This window comes from Amblyraja radiata, chromosome 21 (assembly GCF_010909765.2).
Source record: "Amblyraja radiata isolate CabotCenter1 chromosome 21, sAmbRad1.1.pri, whole genome shotgun sequence".
NCBI classification, from domain to species: domain Eukaryota; kingdom Metazoa; phylum Chordata; class Chondrichthyes; order Rajiformes; family Rajidae; genus Amblyraja; species Amblyraja radiata.
The window spans coordinates 14,911,333-14,937,801 of NC_045976.1; the positions used below are offsets into that span (position 1 = coordinate 14,911,333).

A 26,469-nucleotide genomic window follows, 5' to 3' on the forward strand; every position below is an offset into this window, starting at 1 on the left:
AACGTACCCGATGCCATGATAATCTACAAGAGGTCTAATTGGCATGATTGAGAAAAGCGATAGAATGTAGGATTAAAGTGAACAGTATTTTCAAACGAATTGGCAGAGCAGTAGATTAAATGAATCTTTGTTCTGCAAAAGGCAACACAAGACTCTATTTCTACTTTAGACTATCTATAAAAGAATTTAAAATAAAATATGATTTATCATAAATATTGTACTCAGTAATACTCATATTCCAAAGGTGCTGTGTGGTCCAAAGTATTCTGAATGAGGTCTGCAGTTAATAACCTCAAGTAAACAATAATTTGTATGTTGCAACAAGTTCAAAGCATCATAACATCCGATCATGCTCAAACAATACCACGTGAATTATAGAATATTTCTAGAATAACATAGTAAAGAGACAATATACTGTTCACAGCTTTTGAAATAAATGCCTTAGTCTAAATTTGATGTTAGCAGTAAGCCAATGATGCTCACACTGACAAATATCCACAAAATCAAGATTGCATTTAATCAAGTGTAATATAAGGGAGTCTGAGTAAGACTGAAGCCAATGGCCATCAAGTGGAAGTACTCCAATGAATGGAAGCATACCACCAAGGATAGGTAGTTGTGGTTGTTGGAGGTCAATCATCCCAAGAGATCAATGCCTGAATTCCTCTGCAATGTTCAAGACATACCCAAGATAGCTGCTTCACAAGGATCTTTCTTGCGCAAGTTCAAAAGAGGGGATAGAAACTGAAAATGTTGGAAATCCTCAGCAGGTCAAGCTGCAACTTAGAGCGGTAATGTGTCAAGTCAGAGCCCCTTGGTCAGAAACAGAAAAGACCAAGAGTCTCAGATTTGAAACTTTAATTCCATTTCTCCTACTAAAGATGATCCCTAACCTGCTAAGTGTTTCCAAAATGTTCTATTTTCATTTCAGATTTCCAGCATTTGCAGTCACAAATCATTTAGCGCATGAAGCAATCCACATTTATATGCAGCAAAGCCTATTCGTCAAACCACCAACACTATTTCAAAGAAGCATAGGTATGGGAATAAATGGCATGGCAGAAGAATGATTGCATGAGAAGAATTTTCTTCCAATACCCAATATAGCACAGAAACACTCATCAGTCAGGTCACATATTGTAGTGTGGAGAGAAACAAGTGAAAAGACTGAGAGCTGCATCAGATAGAGTTAAAGAAAAACAGAAACTGTAACCCAGCTCAACAGTATCCGTGTCTTCAGTGTGTGTTATTTATCACATTAAGTTTCAAATTTCATAGGGGTGAGAGGTTAGTCAAATGGATGGCAAAGGGCAGAAAGGGGGGAAGAAAAAAAATCACTAAAATGGCATAAATGTTCACAAAAATACAATCATGGCACAATGCAACTTCTGATTGAAGCCTCCAATAAATGGTGAAGCTCTGTCTCCCCCAAGTCTCCATGTTAGAATATTGTCTGATTTTGCAGACCTGGACAGTAGATAAATATGCATTATTGCTACATGGATTACTTATCATAGAAAAGTCATTTATTTCTAGGTCATTATTTAAGTGGCACTAGGCTCCAATTCTAGAAAATATAACAAACAAATGGCAGGTCAATAATAACTGGTTCAACAAGATCAAATGAACCAAGTATTTTGTTACTTTATAAATTAACAAAACAATATGTGCAGCCACCTGGTTGTGGAATGATGAACAAATATTTCATTCCAAGATTCTCTCTTTGAATCCAAGGCTGTAGGAAATGAACTATCAGTAGGTGAGTTCCTGCCCATTTCTGCCCAATTTTGGGACATTTCCTGGTCTGAAAATATAAAAATACCAAAAATGCTGCAAATCTGAATTAGGTAGAAAATGCCTGAAATATTCAGAAGACCTGCACTTCACAAGATTCGGACTAAAGGGGCTGTCCCACTGCGGCGACCTAATCTGCGAGTTAAGAAGAGTGTCTTCGACCTTCAAGTTCGAGGGCACTCGCCTGGAAAATCTCGAGCTGCATCGACCGTCTGCGTTGAAACCGCGAGCTGGATAGACCGACCGCGCACACACACACACACACACAAAAACACATAGCAAAGGTGGGGGCCAGGGAAAGTGGGGGAGCGTTGTCTGAAATTCACACCCGCGATGAAGAGGAAGGTAAAAGATGGCTGCCACAGTGTACGGTAAGTCCTTTAGAGAGCGCGGGGGGTGGGAGAGAATGGGGGGGGGGGGGGGGGGGGGGGGGGAGAAGGGGGGGGGCTGCCCTTGACTGCCTGTACCTAAATAGTGACCCCACTACACTGCGCTACGAGTTAAAAAGAATCATGCCGACCAAATTTTACTCGCGGAAAATGTTTTCAACATGATGAAAAATTTTCTGCGACTAGCGTGAAAACATTTTTCTTCATCTCCGTTCTAAATGGTCTACCCCTTTTTAAACTGTGGCCTCTGGTTCTGGACTACTCCAACATCGGGAACTTGTTTCCTGCCACTAGCGTGTCCAACTTCTTAATAATCTTATATGTTTCAATAAGATCCCCACTCATCCTTCTAAATTCCAGTGTATACAAGTAAAAAGTATACAAGTAGACCATAAGATACAAGAGCAGAATTAGGCCATTTAGCCCATTCAGTCTACTCCAGCATTCAACAACAGCTGATTTATTTTTCCCTCTCAACCCCATGCTCCTGCCTACTTTCCATAACCTTTGATGCACTTTCTAATAATGTACTCATCAGTCTCTGCCATCTTTGGCAATGAATTCCACAGATTCACCACTAAATCATTTTTTCCACATCTCCATTTTGAAGGTACATCCTTTTTTTCCTGAGGCTGTGCCCTCTGGGTCTAGACTCTCCCATTACTCAAAACATCCTTTCTACAGCCACTCTATCTCGACCTTTAATAATCCAGTAGGTTTCAATGAGAAGGAATGGGTGACGTTTCGGGTCGAGAGCCTTTTTCCAAACATCACCCATTTCTTCTCTACACAGATGCTGCCCGAGTTACTCCAGCTTTTTGTGTCTATCTTCAGTTTAAACCAGCATCTGTAGTTCCTTCCTACAGGTTTAAATGAGGTCCCCCTCTTATCCTTCTAAACTCTAGCAAGTATAGGCCAAAACCTTCAAACACTCCTCACTCAATGTAAACCAAATAACTCAATCATCCCTGGGATCATTCTTGTAAACCTTCACTGGACCCTTTCTGAAGCCAGCACATTCTTCCTCAGATATTGGATCCAAAATTACTCACAATATTCCAAATGTGGCCTCACCAGCATTTGATCAGCATTAAATTTTTGCTTTTATATTCAAATCCCCTTAAAATGAATGTTAGCATTGCATTACCTTCCTTACTGGGGACTCAACTTGCAAATTAACCTTTTGGGAATCCTGCACCAGCACTCTTTGTGCCTCTAATTTCTGAAAAAACATTACGCCTTTATTTCTTCTGCCAAAGTGCATAGCTGTATATTTGACTTGGCTATATTCTATTTGCCACTTCTTTGTCCACTCTCCCAACCTGTCCAAGTCCCCCTGCTTACTCAACACTACATGCCCCCTCCGCCTATCCTCACATCATCCACAAACCTGGCCACAAAGCCGTCAATTCCCTCATCCGGATTATTAACATACAACGTGAAAGGTAGCAGACCGAACACTGACCCCTGCAGAACACCACCAGTCACCAGCAGCCAACCAGAAAAAGGCCCCTTTATTCCCATTCTTTGCCTTCTACCAGTCAGCTAATACCTTGCCTCTAATATCATGGTCTGCCATCTTGTTTAGCTGGGATCTTGTGTGGCACCTTATCAAAGGCCTTCTGAAAATTCGAGTAAACAACATTTACCCTCTCTCCACTGTTTATCCTGGTTGTTACCTCTTCAAAAAACAGCAGATTTGTCAGACAAGATCTCCCCTTAACAAAACCACACTGACGTTAGCCCACGTTATCATGTGCATCCACGTACGCAGATACTTCATCCTTAATAATAGACACTAACATTTTACCCACCACAAAAAAGTCAGAATAACTGGCCTATAATTTCCTATCATTTTCCGAACAGTGTAAATCTATCTCTCTTCTTAAACAGTGAAGTTACATTTTCGGTTACAACTTGCAGTTACTTCAATCTAATGCGCCGGAGTAGATCTGCTCATTTTTTTTGGCTGATAAAAGGCAAGATAGAGATATTTTGTCTATTTTCTAATATATTATATATTAATAGCAGTAATAATAGCAGTACAAATTTGAGCTTATCCTTATTTTCTTAGCTTTCAAAAGCTTACCTCCTCTTACTTCTCGTTGTTCTTCCTCAATGCTACTTTTGATGGATTCATACTCATCATCGATATTTTGGGTTTCACGAATCAAATTCAGTGCTCTGCGTGCTCTCTGAGTCTTGCCTTTTTGCATTAGCCATCGTGGACTTTCTGGAAGGAAAAGGAATCCCACAAACTGAATAATGGCTGGAACAGCTGAAAGCCCAAGCATGTATCTGGAAGAGAAATGACAGTAATAAAAGTAAATTAACACATTAGCATGTCGAAGCTATCATTCATCTAAAAGAAATGTTCATAGATCATTAAAATGTATTTCAAATGGGTAGGACAAAAAATAATGCTAATTTCAAAAGCCAATATAAAAACACTGCACCAATAATAAGTGAGTTCAGTATCCCGAAAAAGGCAAGGGATCATGGGATTTGTCAAAGGTCACTCGCTAAAAAGAAAAAGCTGGATGCATAAACTGTATGTAAATTCTTATTTTTGTTCATGATTTGTGTAAAAATATATTTAATCTGAGGAATGGGGGTGCCAGGTAGCGAGAGAGCGGGGGAAGTTGCGAGTGGGAGACAGGGGGTGAGACTGGACAGGCGGAGAGACATTCTCGGCACACAGACCCGCGCCTCATCCGCAGCCAGCATCGAACCCGGGTCCCCGGCGCTGCAAGAGCTGCTGGACACCTCCGGACAGGGACGGGACACCCGGGAGGGGACGGGGACAACCCAGCAGCAACAAAGCCCGCAGCGATAAGGAGCTGGGCCTGATCCCGCCATTCCAAGACTGCGGGCCAACCCGGCGGGATAGGCAGAGCCGAGCTGGAGCCAGCAGCTGCAGCGCCAGCTGCAAGTCCGGGGCCATCCACCAACCCAGGGCCACAGTAGTCACCTCCGGACAGGGACGGGAACAGCCCAGCAGCAACAGCGCCCACAGCGACGGAGAGCCGGGCCCGACCCCGCCATTCCAGGAGTGCCGGCAACCCGAGCTTGAGCCAGCGGCTGCAGCGCCGGCTGCAAGTCCGGGGCAGCCCCACTAGCCCAGGGCCACCCCGAACACCTCCAGACAGGGACGGGGCACTAGGGAGGGGACGGGGACGGCACAGAAACAACTCAACCCCACCCGCAGCGACAGACAGCCGGGCCCGACCCCGACTGGAACGCAAGCCTGCACATAACGCATCACCACCGTTGCCGAGAATGTTTATAGTAAGTGACCTGGGCATGCGCAGTCGGAATACCGAACTCGCTTATTAATAATTATGGCACTTTTGATATGGTGGAGTTAGCTGCGGCCTTAAGAGTTACTGCGGCTTAAAGAGTTGATAACAGTAATCTGCACAAATATAGAACCTTCAGTATCACAAATCTTAAGTAAAATCTGTTGTTACTGAAAGGTCAGAAAATCCAATTTACAGGGAAAGGTACAGAAATTCTATCCCAACAATCAAAAATGCATCACTGTAACCCAAGGTCAAGTAGCACAAGAAGCTTGGAATATTAATAAAATAAAGCAAACATTAATTTTGGTCAGAGCCATATTAAGTCATAAAATATTCTTGTTTGTTCAGGTTTTGAATAAACAGCACCACTAGTTGCAAGTGGTCATGGTAAAACTGGTCATAATTGCCACAAAAAAGTTACCTCTAAATTAACCAATAAGCTACTGTGGAATATAGACAAATGCTGGAGAAACTCAGCGGGTGAGGCAGCATCTATGGAGCGAAGGAATAGGTGACGTTTCAGGTCAAGACCCTTCTTCAGACTGATGTGGAGGTGGGGGGGGGGGCGGAAAGAAGTAGAAAGAAAGAGGTGGAGACAGTAGGCTGTGGGAGAGGTGGGAAGGGGAGGGGAAGGAGGGAGAAAGCAAGAAGTTAATGTCAGGTTGGTTAGTGTGAACTGAGCGGAGGTGTTGGGCGAAGCGATCGCTAAGCCCATGCTTTGTCTCACTGATGTAGAGCAGCTGACACCTAGAGCAGTGGATGCAATAGATGAGGTTGGAGGAGGTGCCGTAAACCTCTGCCTCACCTGGAAAGACTGCTTGGGTCCTTGGATGGTCAAGGGGGGGCGGGGGGGGGGGGGCTACTGTGGAATAGTTTGATGGGAAGGGTTCTGAATAATAGGTTAATGTTGTGTGAGAGGGCTTGTTCCACTGTATAGCTCGTGAAACCATTGAAAATAAAGAAATGTAGACACGAGAAACTGCAGATGTTGGTTTACAAGAAAAGTCACATGCCACATGCAAGTGAGGGTTGAAACAGGAAGATTGGATAGATGAATGCATGTCAGAGGAGTTGGCCCAGGGGACAGGTGTAATGAGTCGAGTCGAACTCACATCAAGATACAACACGTTTGCTAAAGTCAACTTACAGCATCGGTCTGTAGGAAATTACAGTTCCAAGCAGCTACTCACACTTAATGGCGTAGGCAAGCTCTTGGTAGTATGAATCGTATATTAAGCGGAGCAACTACTAACAAGTACTACAATTGGTTTGTAGGAAATAACCAATCTACAACGGGGATTTAGATTTTTGGGCCATTGGGATCTCCTTTGACGCAAAGGTGACCTGTTCAAGTGGGACGAGTTGTACCTGATCTGGAGGGGCACCCAGAAACTAGAATGGCACAGGGGCAGGAACCAATGCAAGACTGAGGCAGGTGAGATGGAGGCTCCAACTGCCCTGATCGCGGGAGAATACGGAGGAAGAAGGTAAAAGGTATTTGCCTTCCATCAGTGAGGAGTGCGAGGTTACTGAAAGCAAGATGGATGCTACCTGCGGTGGTGGTGACTTGAAGGGATTGCCGTGAGTGTGGTGGTCTCGGTGTTTGCTGGGACGTCTCGCCATGGGAGCACCCTGGAGTCTGGTGCGAGTGCGGACGGCTTTCTGACTGTTCGGGCAGACAGGCACTACAGAGTGACAAGTGGTTGGTGCAACTTTGGTCACATTACGGTGAAGAGCATGTGTGTGGCCCGGACATTGGACCGATGACTGCGGGTCTCCGCTTTTGTGTGTGCCTAGGGTTTCTCACACGCCGCTGTGGTGGCTGTTTATGTTTAATTTTTATGTAATTTTGTATCTTGGTGCTTTTTTTGATATGACAATGGTAAAATCAAATTTCACTGCATCTCAGGGTACACGTGACAATAAAGGACTATTGAGTCCCCCAGCACATACTACTGCAGGCTGAAATAGGCTAGTCAGCAACTTTCCCTGATGGACACCTCACTGTGCTGGGAAGCCAATGTTTCAGGTAAACCAAAGAGCATCTTTCACCAAGCTGATGATCCTCAATCAGGACTTGAGGTCCATCTCAGAAAGTGTCCCTCATGAAAAGTCCATAAATCCTCTGTTACAGAGCTGTTCGAAATGAACCTTGACAAGGACCCCCTGCAGTATTCTCCAGACCCTCTTTGCAAATCCACACAGAAGGACAGCATGCATCGGTAGTAATATTCCAACAGTGCAGGATCTTACTGGGAGAATCCCTATCGCATGTGAAGTCTTGGTGCTCGTTGGTGAGTTCTGGCGATGAGGCATTTTGCTAGATAATCTGGGCAGTCTGCTAAGAAAACCATGTCACAGAATCCATTGAGTTCTTGTCCTGCGATGCTGCATGATGTACAGGTAGGTGATGCTTTGGGTCAGGACCCTTCTTCAGATTGGTGGAGGGAAAGACTCCTGGCAACTGATAGATGGAGGGGGTTGATTGGCAGGTGGTTGGTTTAAGTTCAGAGTTGTAAAAAATGCGATAAAGATAGAAAAGGCACAAATTGTGAAGTCAGTGGAGGAATATAGGAGGATGTAGACAGAATGGAAGTAGGAATGCGCATTTAGGTGGGGCACTGGGAAGAAAGGGAGAAAGGGGAACAATGGGAGGCATTTACAGATTGGTCACCTAAAATTGGAGAATTCAGGGGTCATACTGTTAGGGTGCAAGTTACCCCAGCAAGGTGCACTCTGGCGATGGAGAAGGCCCAGGACAAAAAGGTCAGCATAGGGATGGGAGGAGGAGTTTAAATGGTTAGCAGCGTACTGAGCACAAATATTTGGCGAAACTATTGCCCAGTCACTCCAGGTCTCACCGATGTAAAAGAGGCCACGTCCAGATCATCAAATGCAGAAGAGGAGGTGTACGTAAATGTCTGACTTACCTGGAAGGACTGCTGGGGGGTCTGGATGGATGCGAGAGAGGATGTAAAGGGATAGGCATTACATCTCCTGCAGTGGCGAGGGAAGTACATGGAGAGGGAGTGGTTTGGATGGAAAGGGATGTGTGAACCAAAGGCAGGAAGGGATGGTGGGATCATGTTGAAGATTGTGGAAATGTGAATGGCAGGGCTCAGAGAGAGTGTTATGAAGCAGAGGGATCATGGAGTGCAGGTGCACAGTTCCTTGAAAGTGGCATCACAGGTAGATAGGGTGCTCAAAATGCTTTCACTACATTGGCCTTCATCGATCAGGTTATTGAGTGTAGAAGTTAGGACATGATGTTACTGTTGCACATGATGTTGGTGAGGCCACATTTGGAGTATTGTGTTCGGTTTTGGTCACCCTACTATAGGATGGATGTCGTTATGGTGGCAAGAATGCAGAGTAGATTTATGAGGATGTTGCCAGGACTTGAAGGCCTGAACTATAGGGAGAGGTTGGGCAGGCTAGGACTGTAATCCTTGTGCGCACAAGGCCGAGGGCTGATCTAATAGAGTGATCCAAGATCATGAAAGGAATAGACAGGGTGAATGCATGTAGTCTTTTAACCAGAGCAGGGGAATCAAGAATCCAACGACATAGGTTTAAGGTGAAAGATTTAATAGAAACCCAAGGGACAACATTTTCCCCACACATAGGGCAGTGTGTGTAAAGACAAACTACCAGAGGAGATACTATAACTACATTTAAAATACATTTGGACAGGCACATGGTTAGGAAAGGTTTAGAGAGCTACGGGGAAAATACAGGTAGGTGGAACTAGTGTAGGTGGGGCTTCTTGGTTGGCATGGGCAAGATGGAAGGCTTCATCTTGGGAACAAATGCGGCGGAGTCGGTGAAATCGGATAGGGGATTTCATCTTAGCAAGGGGCAGGGTGGGAAGTGTTGTATTTCAGTAAATCCGTTAGTCCAGCACAACCAAAGTCACCAGGGTGTTGCATTATCAGGATATTACTGTATTTTGTATCATATTTCTTGTTAGTTCATTCTCAATTCTCATCTCTTAATAATTTTTCTATCAATTCCCATTGCTTTCGAAGATTTCCTACGGCCGTCATTTTTGGCCACCTCGCTCAGAGCCCCCCTCCGCCGCATGTGTGCCGAGGATTTTTCCAGTCGATGAAAAATGACAGAGATATTAATGATTTTACAAAATTCCCCATTCTCTCTGCTGCCCCCGCTGGCGGCAGGGGGGATGGACTATAAAACCAGGAAGTGGTGTGCCTCAATTAGTCTGCAAGCTGGAGGAAGGCAGAGGGTCACGTTTCTCTGAGCTGTGAATAACACTGAACACATGTCCACACAACTGTGACTAAGTACCCTTAATGTGGTTTGAAAATGAAAATATGGTTAAAGTAAAAAAGCACTGCCTGCAAATGGTTGTTTGGGGGGTTTGGGTTGAAATAAAAAGGCACTCTCTCCCCCCCCCCCCCTCTCCTCTCCCCCCCCCCCCCTCCTCTCTCTCCCCCCCCCTCCTCTCTCTCTCCCCCCCCTCCTCTCTCTCTCCCCCCCCTCCTCTGTCTCTCCCCCCCCCTTCCCTCTCTCCCCCCCCTCCTCTCTCTCTCCCCCCCCCTCTCTCTCTCTCCCCCCCCTCCTCTCTCTCCCCCCCCTCCTCTCTCTCCCCCCCCTCCTCTCTCTCCCCCCCTCCTCTCTCTCCCCCCCTCCTCTCTCTCCCCCCCTCCTCTCTCTCCCCCCCTCCTCTCTCTCCCCCCCTCCTCTCTCTCCCCCCCCCTCCTCTCTCTCCCCCCCCTCCTCTCTCCCCCCCTCTCTCCCCCCTCTCCTCTCCCCCCCTCTCTCTCCCCTCTATTTCTCCCCTCCTCCCCTCTATCCCCTACCCCCCCGTCCTCCCCTAAACCCCCCCTCCCCTCCACACACCCTAACCCCCTCCCCTCACCCCTCCCTGCTCCCCACCTCTCCCCCTCCCCTCACCTCACCCCCCTCTCAGCACACCCCCTCACTCCCCTCCCCTCTCCCTTCTTCTTCCCCCATCCTCAACCCTCTCCTCTCCCCTCTCTCTTTCTCCCCTCCCCCACCATCCCTCCCCTAAACCCCCCTCCCCTCCACACACCCCTACCCCCTTCCCTCCACCCTCCCTGCTCCCCACCTCCCCTCACCTCTCCCCCATCACTCTCACCCTCTCTCTCTCCTCCCCTCCACCCCCACCTTTCCCATCTCACCCACCCTCCCTCCCTCTTCTCCTCCTCGCCACCCCCTCTCCCTCTTGCCCCTCTCTCTGTGTCTCTGCCCCTTCTCTCTCTGCCCTCACTCTCTACCCCCTCCCCTTAACTTAAATAGAAAGCATTTTATCAGGATGTATCATAGCATGGTTTGCGAACAGCTCCATCCAAGACTGCAAGAGTTGTGGACGTAGCCCAGACCATCACGCAAACCAACATCCCTTCCATGGACTCCAACTACACTACCCCAACAAGGCCACCAGCATAATAAGGGACCAGTTTCCCCCCTGCCACTCCCTCTTCTCCCCTTTCTCATCACACAAAAGGTACAGAAGGTTGAAAATGCATACCTCCAGTTTCTTCCCAGCTGTTATCAGGCAACTGAATGGTCCACTTATCAGCGAAAGTGCGGCCCTGACCTCCTACCTCAATGGAGACCTTTGAACAATCTTTAAATAGCACTTTATCTTGCACCAAATTTTATACCCTGTATCTGTGCAAAGTGGACAGCTTGATTGTAATCATGTAAAATATTTTCTTTGACTGGTTAGCACACAAAAAACTTTTCACAGTACTTTAGTACACGTGTCAATAATAAACTTAACTATTATTAAAACCGATTGAAGTATTAAGTCTATAGCCATGATTGATAAATGTTTTCCCCACTGCAACTCATTCCCTATTCTACCCCTAACCAAAGGTAAATTAAGAACTTTCAGGCTTTTATCCAATTACTTCTGAAGCTGTGCATCAAATTTCAGGGACTCTTGCAGGTTTTTTGTTTAGCCAGCATTAGGGGTTAACCCTTCATTAACTTAGTAAGATTTTATTTCTATTGCATCCTATCCAATTCAATTTCATAATTTACTTCCCCATCATCAATTTTGCACAGATCACACAAGATACACATTTCTCCTCCTAATCCCTAAACTTCTCTCCCCAACATTTGCCATTATTGTGTGTGATTAGGTATGGGTAAAAATTTGAGAGAGCTTGAGAAGTCTCATATTTTTACCCAAACTTAGTCACACACAATAAGGTGTTCAGGAATGAGTACACTTTATTTTCAAGCAAGAGAAATAATATAGGTACGAACTTCTCGGATGTTTAAATTATGTATATATAGGCCTCAATATTTAATTCACCACATATCATTTAAAATTAAGCAAAAGTGTAAAACAATAATGGGAAAGTGGTGACCATTTAGTTATATAATGGAAGCACCAAACTATTACTGCCAGATTTCACTTCCAATGAGCTCTAAACTGTATAAACAAATCTGACAAAATTGGAACAAATGATCGAGGTATTGATAGGACTATAGTGCCGAGCAGCCAAGTTTTGTCAGAGCATTTCAGTATTCTAGTACCTGAAAATCAGTATTTTGCTGAGGAAATCAATATTGCTGACATTTTTTTTTTTTTAAATGTGCAGTCAACTGAATGGTCCACTTATCAGCGAGTGCGGCCCTGACCTCCTACCTCAATGGAGACCTTTGAACAATCTTTAAATAGTACTTTATCTTGCACCAAATGTTATACCCTGTATCTGTGCAAAGTGGACAGCTTGATTGTAATCATGTAAAATATTTTCTTTGACTGGTTAGCACACAAAAAACTTTTCACAGTACTTTAGTACACGTGTCAATAATAAACTGAACTATTATTAAAACCGATTGAAGTATTAAGTCTATAGCCATGATTGATAAATGTTTTCCCCACTGCAACTCATTCCCTATTCTACCCCCAACCAAAGGAAAATTAAGAACTTTCAGGCTTTTATCCAATTACTTCTGAAGCTGTGCATCAAATTTCAGGGACTCTTGCAGGTTTTTTGTTTAGCCAGCATTAGGGGTTAACCCTTCATTAACTTAGTAAGATTTTATTTCTATTGCATCCTATCCAATTCAATTTCATAATTTCGTAAGAGTACAAGAATGCATAACTTTGCAACCAATTGACATGTCTTCTACGTACCTTGCTTGACAGTATATTCATTGCCATCTCTTTGTATACTGCTGTTTGAATGGCTGCTTCCTGCTTTTAGCACCTGATGATGAGTAGCCATTTTGGAAGCGTCCCTCTCCCTCGTCGCTCCCTCCTTCCTTCTCTCCCACCCTCCCTCCTTCTCCCTCTCTCCCCCTTGAGCCCACCCACCGTTCTGTAAAATCAAGACCAATCCCAATGTAACTGCAATCCCACTGGTAACCTTTCACCACTAGGCTTTTCCAGAATTCTACCACTGCCTGAAAAATAATCAAAGGCTCAACTACCACTGGGAAAGAGAATTCCAAAGACTCATAGTTATACGAGAATTTTCCTGAACAGTCTGTGACCCATAGCGCTGTGGTCAAAGAGCTATGCATAAAGCCCATAGCACTGTTTAAAGCCCATAGCACTCCAGCTGGTAGCGCTATTTTTAGAACCCAAAGTGCTGTAGCCGACAGCTCTTTGTTTAAATTCCCAGCGTTAAACTGACAGCGCTCTGTTTAAACCTGGAGCGGGACAGGCAGCTTGGAGAGAAGGAATGGGTGACGTTTCTGGTCGAGACCCTTCTTCAGACTGAACTGGACTCGGTATTTAAAATCCGTATTTAACACAAAACCGTACATCCGTATTCTAATTGCAATTCCGTACAAAATATGGAAAATCCGTCTACTTGGCAGCTCTGTTAGTGCAAATGCATTTGGAATATTGTTCCCATCGCTCCATTACAAGAGGTTTTGGAGAGGGTTCAGAAGAGTTTACCAAAATGCTCCCTATATTAGGGGGAATTGGCTACAAGGAGAGGTTGATCAAACTCAGATTGTTTTCTCTGGAGCATCAGAGGCTGAGGGGGGATTTGAATGAAGTATATAAAATTAGGAATGACATAGATGGGGTAGGCAGTCAGAACCTTTATCTCAGCATGGAAATGTCAAAGACGAGAGGGCATTGCTTTGAGGTGCAAGGGCCAACGTTTAAAGGAGATATGACGGGCAAGTTTTTTATCCCCCTATAGAGTGCCTGTAACAGGGTGCCTGTAAAGTGTTATCAGAGGTGGAGGTGGAAGCAGTTACGATAGTGATATTTACAATAGACATGGATATGTAGGGAATGGAAGGATATGGATCACGTGCAGGTGTAGGTGCAGGAGCTTAGCTTAACTTGGCATCATGTTTGGGACAGACATTGTGGGCCAAAGGGCAGGTTCCTCAGCCATACTGTTCTATATGCTACAAAAATCAATAGAAATGATAGGAATCAGGGTAATGAAAAGTCACATAATGATGTTATTTGATCTAATTGGAGCCATCTTGGTAGAAGTTAGTCATAGCCCACCCCAAGACAACTTTCTTTTCCATCTGAAGAAGGGTTTCGGCCCGAAACGTTGCCTATTTCCTTCACTCCATAGATGCTGCTGCACCCGCTGAGTTTCTCCAGCCTTTTTGTGTACCTTTCTTTTCCATCCATCTACTTTGCAAATAAGTACTTAGACATGATATTAATAGATCTTGTTTTTTTGAATGCACACCAATTTATAATGTTATAAAATACAATGTCTCAAGGCACTGAGTTAAGAATTTGAATTAAAATGGTTTCCAAAAGTCGGCAGATAATAATAGCCTAATGGGCCTGTCCCACTTAGGCGACTTTTTAGGCAACTGCCAGGGACTAATTTTAATGTAATTCACCTATGACAGCAAAAATTATCACCACTGTCGCCGAAAACGTGTTCAACGTTTTCAACATGTTCAAAATTTAGTGGCAGTCGCCTGTAGTTGCCCCAAAAAAAATTTTTGCCTAAGTGGGACAGGTCCATTACACAGGACCAACACCTAAATCTGCTCAAAATGCCATCCCTTGCATTGGCAAAATGCATTGCTGTTAAGAAACCGCTTGGGAAACACAAATCGGGTTGAAGAAAAATGTATGAAATTAATTCATTTAAAAGCTACGTATATCCTTAAAACTCAAAATGTAACTTTTTTTCTAAACAAGGAAAATGTGGAAGGATATTTGTCTGATAAGGTTGAATTTTAATATGATCTCGAGTATTTCACTTGACATTTATTCAAACAGCAATGAAATGTACATTTTAATATTTATGAAACATTTAGGACTTTTTCTTGCATGTACATAACTGAATAAGTAGCCTTTTTAAAAACATATGGGGGGGGGGGGGGAAAGTTTAAGTTTGCATTACATACCTCCAGCCATTTTTTTCAAGGTAACTAAATGCTCCATCAATAATACTTGCAAAACATTGCCCTCCAGTTATGAAAAGTGTGTTAATGGTAACTAATCGTCCTCTCAAATGGAACGGTGCAGCCTCTGCAATGTATACTGTTACCGTCATGGAGGAGAGACCTGGAAAAAAATGAATATGCAGAACTGAACACACCATATTTCTTTGCAAGATTAAGTCACACGAAGTAGAAAATATCAGAATCCATAGCAACTATTCACCTGACAGTATATTTTGGCAATCAGAAATGTACAAGGTTGAATCTTTCTGACAATAGTTCCATAGTAAACTGTTGAAACATGACTAAATATGCAAAAACCAGTTTGGAATATCAGTGCATGTGGCATGTGCACATAAATGTAAATGCATCAAATATTTACACTGATACTACATACAGAAGCAACTATTGGATTCTGCAAGGAGCCCAGAGGTAGTCAAATTTACTAATATTTCCTAGCACATTGAGGAACCTGTTCATGGATTCTGTACCTTATTAGATTGAGATGGAGAACAAGAATAAAGGCATCATTTAATTTTTTTAAACATGCATAGAACAGTATACCAAAGGAACAGGCCCGTTGGCCTTTAATACCTGTACTGAAAATGATGCCAAGACCAACCCTTATTTGCATGCACATAATCCACATCTCTCCATTCTCTGCACATCCATGTGCTTATCCAAAAATCTTTAAATTGTCCCTAGCATATATACCTCACCCCCCAGCAGCACATTCCAGGCACTCACCACTCTCTATGTAAAAAAACAACAACTTGCCCTGCCCATCTCCTTTAAACTTTGCACATCTAAGCTTAAGGATTTGCCCTCTAGCATTTGATATTTCCATCCCAGGAAATAGGTTCTGACCGTCTATCCTATCTCTGCCTCCCATAATTTTACATTGTTCTATCAACTCTTGCCACAACTTCCAGTCTATCCTACCTCTACCTGTAGCTAATGCCACCTAATCCTGACATAATTTTGGTAAACCTCCTCTGCACCCTCTCCAAAGCTTCATATCCTTCCTGCAATGGGGCAACCAGAACTGCATGCAATATACCAAAACATTGCCTAACCAAAGTCCGATAAATCTGCATCATGATTTCTTGACTCTTATACACAATGCTCCAGGCAAACATACCATATGCCCTCTTTGCCACTCTACCTATTTGTGTTGCCCCTTTCAGGGAATTATAGATCTGGATCTCAAGATCCCTCTGCACATCAATGTCATTAAGGCTCATGCCATTAATTGTATATTTTCTCCCTTACATTTTATCTTCCGAAATACAGCACCTCATATTTGCTCAAATTAAACTTGATCTTCCATTTCTCCACCTGTTTCTGTAACCAATCTATATCCTGCTGTACATTTTGATAGCCTTACTTAAGGGCCTGTCCCACTTTCACAACCTTTTTTACTCGTGGACATTTTTCAACATGCTATAAAAATGCTTCGACCTACTTGATGCCACAAGTACCTACGACTAGCATCACGACCTGCTACAACTATGCTGCGAGTACGAGTCAAGGGCAAACTCGGCAGAGGTTGTGAATTAGGTCGTGAAAGTGGGACAAGCCCTTTACAGTCTGCGATTCCAGCAGTCTTGGTGTTAAATGTAAACTTACTAACCAAACCGGCTACATTTACATCCAAGTCATTTGTGTATATCACAAGCAACAGATCACAAGTCCCAGCACAAGATCCCTGCACATCAATACTTTTAATAATCTGTTTAAGAAGGAACTGCAGATGCTGGAAAATCGAAGGTACACAAAAAAGCTGGAGAAACTCAGCGGGTGCAGCAGCATCTATGGAGCTCCATAGATGCTGCTGCACTCGCTGAGTTTCTCCAGCTTTTTTGTGTACCTTTTAATAATCTGTAATAGGTTTATTAATTTACTTCATTCTTAATGTTTTTAAATATTTCAAAACTGCACATTTCTATATGCACGTTAATACACTCAAATCCATGAATATTTAAGAAGAGCCAAAATAAATTACACTTTCAGCCAGCTAAAATGGGAATACAATTTAAATAGTGAATTCCAACTTCACTAGACAATAGACAAAAACACTGTCCTAGAAATCCTATGAAAAGTAGGAGTTTCACATTGTGTCATAATCCCCAAGTGTCCAGCTGGTGCGAATCCAGTTGAGTACAGCTCAAAGAACATGTAATCTGTATAATGTTCTAAATCAGTTGTCAGTACAAATTATTAAATTTATTATTTGTATTAAGTTTGCCATTGGAACACAGGAAATATTCAAGAGAAATTCGAATAAATATTGAATATCACAAGAATATACTAAATCCTACAGTATTATCACAAAGATGCAAATTCCTCAATATTTCGGCAGTGCACTAAAATTAACTCTTTTAAAACTAAATAGATGACTTAAGGAAGCAAATAACAGCCTTGAGAAAATTAGATAGAGATATTATCTACAACATTCACACTCAGACTATAATAACTGCATTTGAAAGTGTTTCCAAAGTCAAACAAAGATATGGAACTTTATTTCAAACTGAAAGTCTTCCACTGACTTGCAATGGTTAAGTAACAACATCTAAAGAAAAAGGTTACCAAAAATAGTAAAGGTGAGGAAGGGACAATTCAAAAATCTGTGAGCAAATGTATGTATCCGAAAATATATCCAAGCTGATATCAACATCTTGGGTGTCAAATTCCAGTTGCATTACTAGACTGTCACTAGTGGAAATTAAACACAATTCACAGGCATTAACATAAAAATGTGCTCGTGAGCCAACAATTTTTCTGAAGTCTCAAACGTTATCCCCAAGATATTACATCACAAAAGCTCCACAACAATAAGTAGCTGTTCTGTGATCTGCACCATCAGCAAACGTCTGATACCTCTTTGACCTGAAAAGCAAAAAAAAAATCTTCAAATGGTCAAAAGAAAATGGGCTATGTGTGTCCATTTTCAATGGTTCATTTCACTGAGCTTTTCCTTCCCTTGCATCTGACCCTGTAGGATTAATGTGACCAGCTGTCCCATTTGGTATTTATGCCCTGTTTGTACATTCAATATTTAGAATGCACACAATAAACATACAGAAATATCATGCTAGTTTCAATATATACAAATCTTTAACCATGTTGATTAAAGCCCATGAGAAAGCTAATTAATTTTCAGCCGATATTAGAAAGATTTTTTAAGGGGCAGCATCAAAGCTACCAACATTTCCCAAGCATTTAAATCTAGTAGGTTCCTTTTGAAATACTTTAAAATTATTCATAATAAAGTCCCAACAGATCTTAAAGTGTCCTGGACGGGTAAAAGAAAAATAATAAAATTGATAAACAGAGTACTAGAAATTGATTGCAACAAAATTGGGACAGATGTTATGCTGCAGGAATATACAGTGCCCTCCATCATGTTTGGGACAAAGACCCATCATGTATTTTTTGCCTCTGTACTGCACAATTTGAGATTTGTACTAGAAAAAATCCCATGGTTAAAGTGCACATTGTCAGATTGTATTAAAGGCCATTTATATACATTTTGGTTTCACCATGTAGAAATTGCAGCTGTGTATATATAGTCCCCCCCATTTCAGGATACCATAATGTTTGAGACACATGGCTTCACAGGTGTTTGCAGTAGCTCAGGCATGTTTAATTGCCTCCTTAATGCAGGTATAAGAGATCTCTCAGCACCGTCTTTCCTTCAGTCTTTCCATCACCGTTGGAAACTTTTATTGCGATTTATCAACATGAGGACCAAAGTTGTGCCAATGAAAGTCAAATAAGCCATTATGAGACTGAGAAACATGAATAAAATTGTTAGAGTAATCAGCCAAATATTAGGCTTACAGTTTGGAACATCATAAGAAGCCACAAGTGGGCTTACTAATCGCAAAGGAACTGGCAGGCGAAGGAAGACCTCCACAGCTGATGACAGAAGAATTCTCTCTATAAAAACCGCCAAATATCTGTCCAACAGATCAGAAACACTCTTCAGGAGTCAGGTGTGGATTTGTCAATGACCACTTTCCGCAGCAGACTTCATGGACAGAAATTCAAAGGCTACACTGCAAGATGCAAACCACTGGTTAGCCGCAAAAAAAAAAGGGTGGCCAGGTTACCGTTTACCAAGAAGGATTTAAATGAGCAACCACAGTTCTGGAAAAATGTCTTGTGGACAGATGAGATGAAAATTAACTTATATCAGAGTGATGGCAAGAGCAAAGTATGGAGGAGAGAAGGCACTGCCCACTATCCAAAGCATATCACCTCATCTGTGAAACACAGTGGTGGGGTGTTATAGCCAGGGCATGTATGGCGCTGAAGGTACTGGCTACCATTAACATCACAACTGCTGATGGTAGTAGCATAATGAATTCTGAAGTGTATAGACACATCCTATCTGCACAAGTTCAAACAAATGCCTCAAAACTCATTGGTCAACAATTCATTCTACAGCAAGACAATAATCCCAAACATACTGCTAAAGCAACAAAGGAGTTTTTCAAAGCTAAAAAATGGTCAATTCTTGAGTGGCAAGTCAATCACTTGATCTGAACCCAATTAAGCATGCCTTTTATATGCTGAAGAGAAAACTGAAGGGCACTAGACCCCAAAACAAGCATAAGCTAAAGATGGCTTCAATAAAGGCCTGGCAGAGCATCATCAGAGAAGACACCCAACAACTGGTGATGTCCATGAATCGCAGACTTCAAACAGTCATTGCATGCAAAGGATATGCAACAAAATACTAAACATGACTACTTTCATTTACATGACATTACTTTGTCCCAAACTTTGTAGTGCCCTGAAATGGGGGGGGGGCAGACTATGTATAAACACTGCTGTAATTTCTACATGGTGAAAGTAAAATGTGTAAAACTGGCCTTTATTAAAATCTGACAATGTGCACTTTAACCACATGTGATTTTTTTTCTATTACAAATCTCAAATTGTGGAGTACAGAGGCAAATACATAAATGATGGGTCTTTATTGGGGGGGGGGGGGGGGCCCACTGTAAAACCGCTGGTGTAACCACACCTAAAGCAGTGTAAGTAGTTCTGGATACCACACTTTGGGAAGGATAAGCGGAATGATGCATACCAGAAACAAGGCACCAGGATTAATTAATTACAAATTTAAATCCACAAATAAAAGTACAAACAATCAGTAAATAAATAGTTATTCACAACAATAAAATCATAGACAAAGATATTGAACAGGAATAGAACAATTCCACATTGAAGAAAAGTCCAAATGAGTGTAATTGCCAAATCGCTATTTGACAATCACAGTTCCAGTTAGTATCATAACAAGGTTGCCAACATGGTGCCTTATCAGCACGACACATTGACCTGCCATTATTTTTATGACAGCTGATTAAAATACTCAAAAGCCTAAGGAGTGATTAATTTGTTATCAATTTGAGTATTTGTTAAAACATAACCTTGACAAAGCATTGCGATTAAAAGATAAATAAAAGAAGTCCCACTTGCCTCTGCGCAGCTTATAAAACTCCAAACCTTCTCTTCATGTACCTGCCCAAGTGTCTTTAAATATGAGAATTGTACCTGCCTCGACCACTTCCTTTGGAAGTTTGTTCCCTGTGCTCACCACACTCTCTGTGGAAGAAGTTAGCCTTCAGATACCTTTTACATTTTTTCCATGCATAAGTTTAGTGCCCTCTAGTTTTATGCTCCGCTACCTACGGGAAGATTGTGGCTATTAACCTTATCTACACCTTTCATGATTTTGTATACTGCTAAAAAGTCATCCCTCAGCCTCATGTACTCCAGTTAAAAAGAGACCCAGCCTCTCATACCTTAAACCATGCTGCAAACGTTTCTTTTTACTCGCTTTCCAGTTTAGTAACAACCTTGAGTTGAGCAAAAACAAAGTGCTGGAAGAACTCAGCTGGTTAGGCAGCATCTGTGGATGGAAGTGGACTGACAACATTCCAGGTCAGTAGGTACCTTTAAACCTCGGACTATGAGGAAGACAGATGCTTCCCAACCAGCTGGGATCTTTTTTTTGCTCAAGATTCCAGCATCCACAGTCTCATGTCTCTTCTTAATGACACTCGCCACATCTTGTGTAGAATTGCAACTAAGCCCACAAGGCAAGTCGAGGGTATTCCTACTCTCTGGTTATTTATACTCTACAACATGCTGGACTACACTCAATGACCAATAAGAGTTAAAGCATAACCCAGATAAACAAGAAAACAAATAAGCAAAATACAAGGCAAGCACAATAACATTATTTAATAGACACTTGAACAGATACATGGATAGGAAAGGTTTAGAGGATTAATGGGACAAATTTAGTTGGAGCATCTTGGTAGATATGGAGGAATTGGGTCGAAAGGCTTGCGTTGTATGACCATGGAATCACAAAGATTGGAATAAGACTTGTTCAGGCACACAAGGGATCGTCTTGTTCATTTTCACCTCGCGTGGCAAGCAACATCCATCAAAAGCAATATTAATAACGAAGTGCTGGAGTGACTCAACAAATCTGGCAACATTGCTGGAAAACATGGATAGGTGAGGGAAGAGGGGAGGATTGCAAGGGTTATATGCAGAAATTAGATAAATCAATATCCATACTGCTGGGTTGTAAGCTGCCCAAGCGAAATATCCTCCAATTTGTGCACAGCCTCACGCTGACATTGGGGGAGGCCCAGGACAGAAAGGTCAGTATGGGAGTGGGAAGGGGAGTTAAAAGATTTGGCAATCAGGAGATTCTGAAAGCCAGGGTGGACAAGTTTTCAGCAAAATTATCGCCAATTCTATGCTTGGTTTCGCCGATATATAGGAGCCCACTCCAAGAGTCAATAGATGAGGACATTTTAGATGTCCTAGTATGAAACACATCATCTTGGGTGCAGATGTGACAGAGACAGAATAATTGGTAGTAGGAGATAATGTCTTTGTAAGAGGCAGGGTGGGAAGAAATGCATCCAGATAACTGTGGGAGTCAGTTGGGTTGTAATCGAAAATACACAAAATGCTGGCATAACTCAGCGGGTCAGGCAACATTTCTGGAGAAAAGGAATAGGTGATGTTTCGGTCAAGATACTTCTTCAAACTCTTTGTCAGTCGATGCTCTCTTTATCACAGGAGATAGACCAAGATAAAGAAAGGGGAGGGCAGTGTCCAAGATAGTCCACGTGAAGTGTGTAAGAAGGAACTGCAGATGCTGGTTTAAACCGAAGATAGACACAAAAAGCTGTAGTAACTCAGCAGGACAGGGCGCATCTCTCGAGAAGGAATGGGTGACGTTTCTGGTCGAGATCCTTCTTCAGACTTGACCTGAGACATCACCCATTCCTTCTCTCCAGAGATGCTGCCTGTCCCGCTGAGTTACTCCAGCTTTTTGTGTCTATCTTTAGTTGAGGGCAAAGGTGGAAGTTAGTGGTGAAGTTAATAAAGTATACGAGTTCTGCAAGGGTGCAGGAGGTAGACCCAACACAGTCCTCAATGTAGGGGAGATAAGTCGGCGGCATAGGGTCAGTGTACACCAGACAGTCCATGGTAACAGAGATGGAATTGGGGGATAGGGCTAGTGTACATCTGACAGTCAATGTTTTTTTTCTTATAAACTAAAAATAAATTTACAATAATATGTACAATGCAAAACAATACAAACAAACCCACCACCGTAATACAAATAAAACAAATATTCTCAAGTACAGCACAGTAAATAATTATTTCACCATTCTTCAGGAGACAGTCCATGGTAATGGCTCTTTAACAGTGCCCTCCATAATGTTTGGGACAAAGACCCATCATCTATTTATTTGCCTCTGTACTCCACAATTTGAATTTGTAAAAGAAAAAAAAAAATCACATGTGGTTAAGGTGCACACTGTCAGGTTTTAATAAAGGCCATTTTTATACATTTTGGTTTCACTATGCAGAAATTACAGCAGTATTTATGCATCGTCCCACCATCTCAGTTTACCATGTTTGCGACACAGTAATGTCATGTAAATGAAAGTGATCATGTTTAGTATTTTGTTGCATATCCTTTGCATGCAATGACTGCTTGAAGTCTGCGATTCATGGACATCACTATTTGCTGGGCGTCTTCTCTGGTCATGCTCTGCCAGGCCTGTATTGCAGCCATCTTTACCCTATGCTTCTTTTGGGGGCTAGTCCCCCTCAGTTTTCTCTTCAGCATATAAAAGGCATGCTCGGTTGGGTTCAGATCAGGTGATTGACTTGGCCACTCAAGAATTGACCATTTTTTAAGCTGTGAAAAACTCCTTTGTTGCTTTAGCAGTATATTTGGGATCATTGTTTTGCTGTAGAATTAACCGCCGGGCAATGAGTTTTGAGACATTTGTTTGAACTTGAGCAGATAGGATGTGTCTATACACTTCAGAATTCATTATGCTACTACCATCAGCAGTTGTGATGCTGATGGTAGCCAGCACCTTCAGCAACCATACATGCCCAGGCCATAGCACCCCCACCACCGTGTGTCACAGATGAGGTGGTATGCTTTGGATCTTTGAAACTATTTTTAAACACAGCTGCAATTTCTATATGGTGAAACCAAAATGTATAGGGTGATTTCACGAAAGGTAGCTGGATCATAGATCCTCACCCACGTGACAGCAAAATCCAACTGGGGTACAAACGTCACTTCCGGTACATGTTATTGATGCTGAAAACGCGCACTTTCACACCCGTTAAAAACCGCAAAAACGGCCCGTTTTTGAGCTGTAAATAACTGTGCCAGTTGGGGTGACCGTGAGGCACAGTTATCTTACTTTATAGTCCAGAAGATAGATAAAAACGAAGGTAAATACAAGAGGGAGCTGAAGGGGCAACAACAGCGGAAGTGGTTAGCGGACATTCGCCGTGGAGATATAAAGATAGAAAATATCGGGAATTATCGCGTTTGCTCACTGCATTTCATCAAAAGTAAGGCATTATTGACGTTTTATTTTTATTCATTTGTTATATGAAGTTTTAAAAGCGAAAAATCCGTCAGTAAAATTGCAAAATCACCCATGGTTCTCAGGTGGGTTTTAACATGCAAAACGCTTCTGAAGCTACATTTACCATTTAAATAATCGTAAACTATCAATGCGTTTTGAAATAAATTTTACTCAGATGCAAGCTAAGGAATGGGATAATTGTCAGCTGTTATTTGGACAAAATCAGGACATTTTATTATTATTATCCAATTAACAGCTGACAATTATCCCATTCCTTAGCTTGCATCTGAGTAAAATTTATTTCAAAACGCATTGATAGTTTACGATTATTTAAATGGTAAATGTAGCTTCAGAAGCGTTTTTTACGGGTTTGAAAGTGCGCGTTTTCAGCATCAATAACATGTACCGGAAGTGACGCTTGTACCCCAGTTGGATTTTGCGGTCACGTGGGTGAGGATCTATGATCCAGTGACCTTTCGTGAAATCACCCTATAAAAATACCCTTTAATAAAATCTGACACTGTGCACTTTAACTACATGTGTTTTTTTTTATATATTACAAATCTCAAATAGTGGAGTACAGAGGCAAATAAATGATGGGTCTTTGTCCCAAAATTATGGGGGGCACCGTAACTATTTCACCATCCTTAAGGAGATTGACAGTCCATGGTAATGGTTCTTTAAAGGGCCTTGACATGCTTTGTCGCGTGAAGCGGCGCCTTTTAAACGTTCGACACGTTCGACCCCCAACGGTCCCAGTAACCCCGCCCCCCCCCCCCCAACGGTCACATTGACCCCCCGCGCCCCCCTCAACGGTCCTAGTCTCCCTCCTCCCCCCCAACGGTCCCCACACTGAGCCGAGGGGGAATGGCGCCTCCGTCGGCTGGATTAGGAGAAACGGCCTTTCCGCGTCTTCCCCCTCCCGGGACTAGGTCAAATACACCAAGTGAACGCTTACCAATGCCTAAACCCACGACGATGCGCCCGGATAGCAAGGTGTAGCGGTCATTGGCGGCTGTCATTATCACGGCCCCCACCATGAAGAAAAAACTCGCCAAGAGGATGCAAGGTTTCCGTCCGAAGCGGTCGTTGAGCACGCCGCCACTGAGCGCCGAGATGGCAGCCGCCCCCACCGTGGCCGAAACCACCAACTCCTGCCACAGCTCGTTGAGGCCGAATTCCTTCTTGAGTAACAACAGAGCGCCGGACACTACGCCCGTGTCGTAGCCGAACAAGAAGCCGCCGAGGGCTGCGAAAGCGGAGAGTCTGTAGAGGAACTTGGGGGTGTGGTTGCCCTGGAACTGCTTGCGAGCCGCCCGCTCCAGCTCGCCGCCGGCCCCGGTTGCCATGGCCGCTGACTGCCCGCTACCGCTGTTAATGCTACTGTCGCCGGGCGGTTTAATCAGACTGCGCTCGCCGACCACTTCCTCCCGCTGTCCCTCCTCTCGCTCCATCTTCCTCTCCCCCCTCAGATCGCTCAGAATGTACTCATTGCCGCTGGATTTGCGGGACATAAGGAACCGGGAGTTCCCACCGATTCGCGTGGCGGTACAAAATTTCTCTTGTTGTCCTGGAAAAGGTTGAGCGTTAAAGCGAAGTTCCCACGCAGAAGCCCCGCTCCTAAACTCGCATCGGCAACCCACTCCCAGGCAGTGACTGGAGACGCACCCCCGTCACGTGTAGCTCACTGGATAACCAAGGCGGTGATTGTGCTGCAAGTTACTTTCCCCAAATGTTGTCGTCTTCACCGCCTCTTTTTTTTTTAATGGCCACGTGTTTTCTCCGACGTGCCAGGTGGAAAACTACTGGATGAAGGGGTATGTATTTGTTTGCTCTGATTGACAGGTAGAAAAGGTATGAATGTTCAACACACACGGCCTCCGGGGAGATCGCTCACCTGTCGGCAATAAAGACATCTTTCTAACTAGGAAAAAGTTAACACTGCTATTTTTACCTCTTTAATGATTCGTATTTGTACGAATACAATTTCAGGTTAATTGTGTGCGAAGGCTTGTGACGTGTCGTTGTACGCCAATTGTTTTATAAACTGGCGTGCAACAGGGTACAAAGTTAATATTAAACATTCAAGAGTAATACATGCGATTAATTCGACCAAAAAATAACATTCACAGTTCATTTTCTCCAATGGTCGAAGGATAAGGTAATTTGGAAATATTCAGCCCCACCCAGGAGAATCACATCCAACCAATTGCGAATATTCTTCAATGTACGCCCTTTTAACCCATAATTTTGGACTGCGGGAAACAAAGTACTGCTGCCTTGCGCCCTCTAAATTGAACCAGACCATTGTATTTAAAGAGTTATGTAACTTAAAATATTATTTGCTTCAGAATTAATTAATGCCACCCAGTCATTTCCTAAGTATTTAAAAAAGAAAATAAAGTAGAATCCATTGTTACATTTTGAAAAGCCGTACAACTGACTTGGTCTTTAAGGAATAACCAAAGTATCCCCGGTCTTATATATTGGTTCATACGGATTGTAGTCTGGCAGTCTAATCTTTACTGTGCTGAGGCCATGCTTCTTTTGGACACCACCGCATACCTACCCTTTGACCATGATCCCACCAATGAATACCAGGCCACCATCTCACAGACTGTTACCGATCTCATTATCTCTGGCGATCTC

At 42.9% G+C, this 26,469-nt stretch overlaps 1 protein-coding gene across 2 annotated transcripts in view; it reads right to left on the bottom strand.

Moving 5' to 3' along the window:
• Positions 1 to 25,584, bottom strand: part of slc2a13 (solute carrier family 2 member 13) — a 58,063-nt gene extending 32,479 nt beyond the window's left edge. For both annotated transcript variants that reach the window (XM_033039300.1, XM_033039301.1), the window contains exons 1-3: positions 24,779 to 25,584; positions 14,840 to 14,999; positions 4,273 to 4,481 (exon numbers count right to left, since the gene is read on the bottom strand). In XM_033039300.1, the coding sequence (XP_032895191.1) occupies positions 4,273 to 4,481; positions 14,840 to 14,999; positions 24,779 to 25,334 (925 nt within the window). In that variant the 5' untranslated portion in view covers positions 25,335 to 25,584. The remainder of the gene's footprint in view (positions 1 to 4,272; positions 4,482 to 14,839; positions 15,000 to 24,778) is intronic.
• Between the last annotated feature and the right edge of the window lie 885 nt (positions 25,585 to 26,469).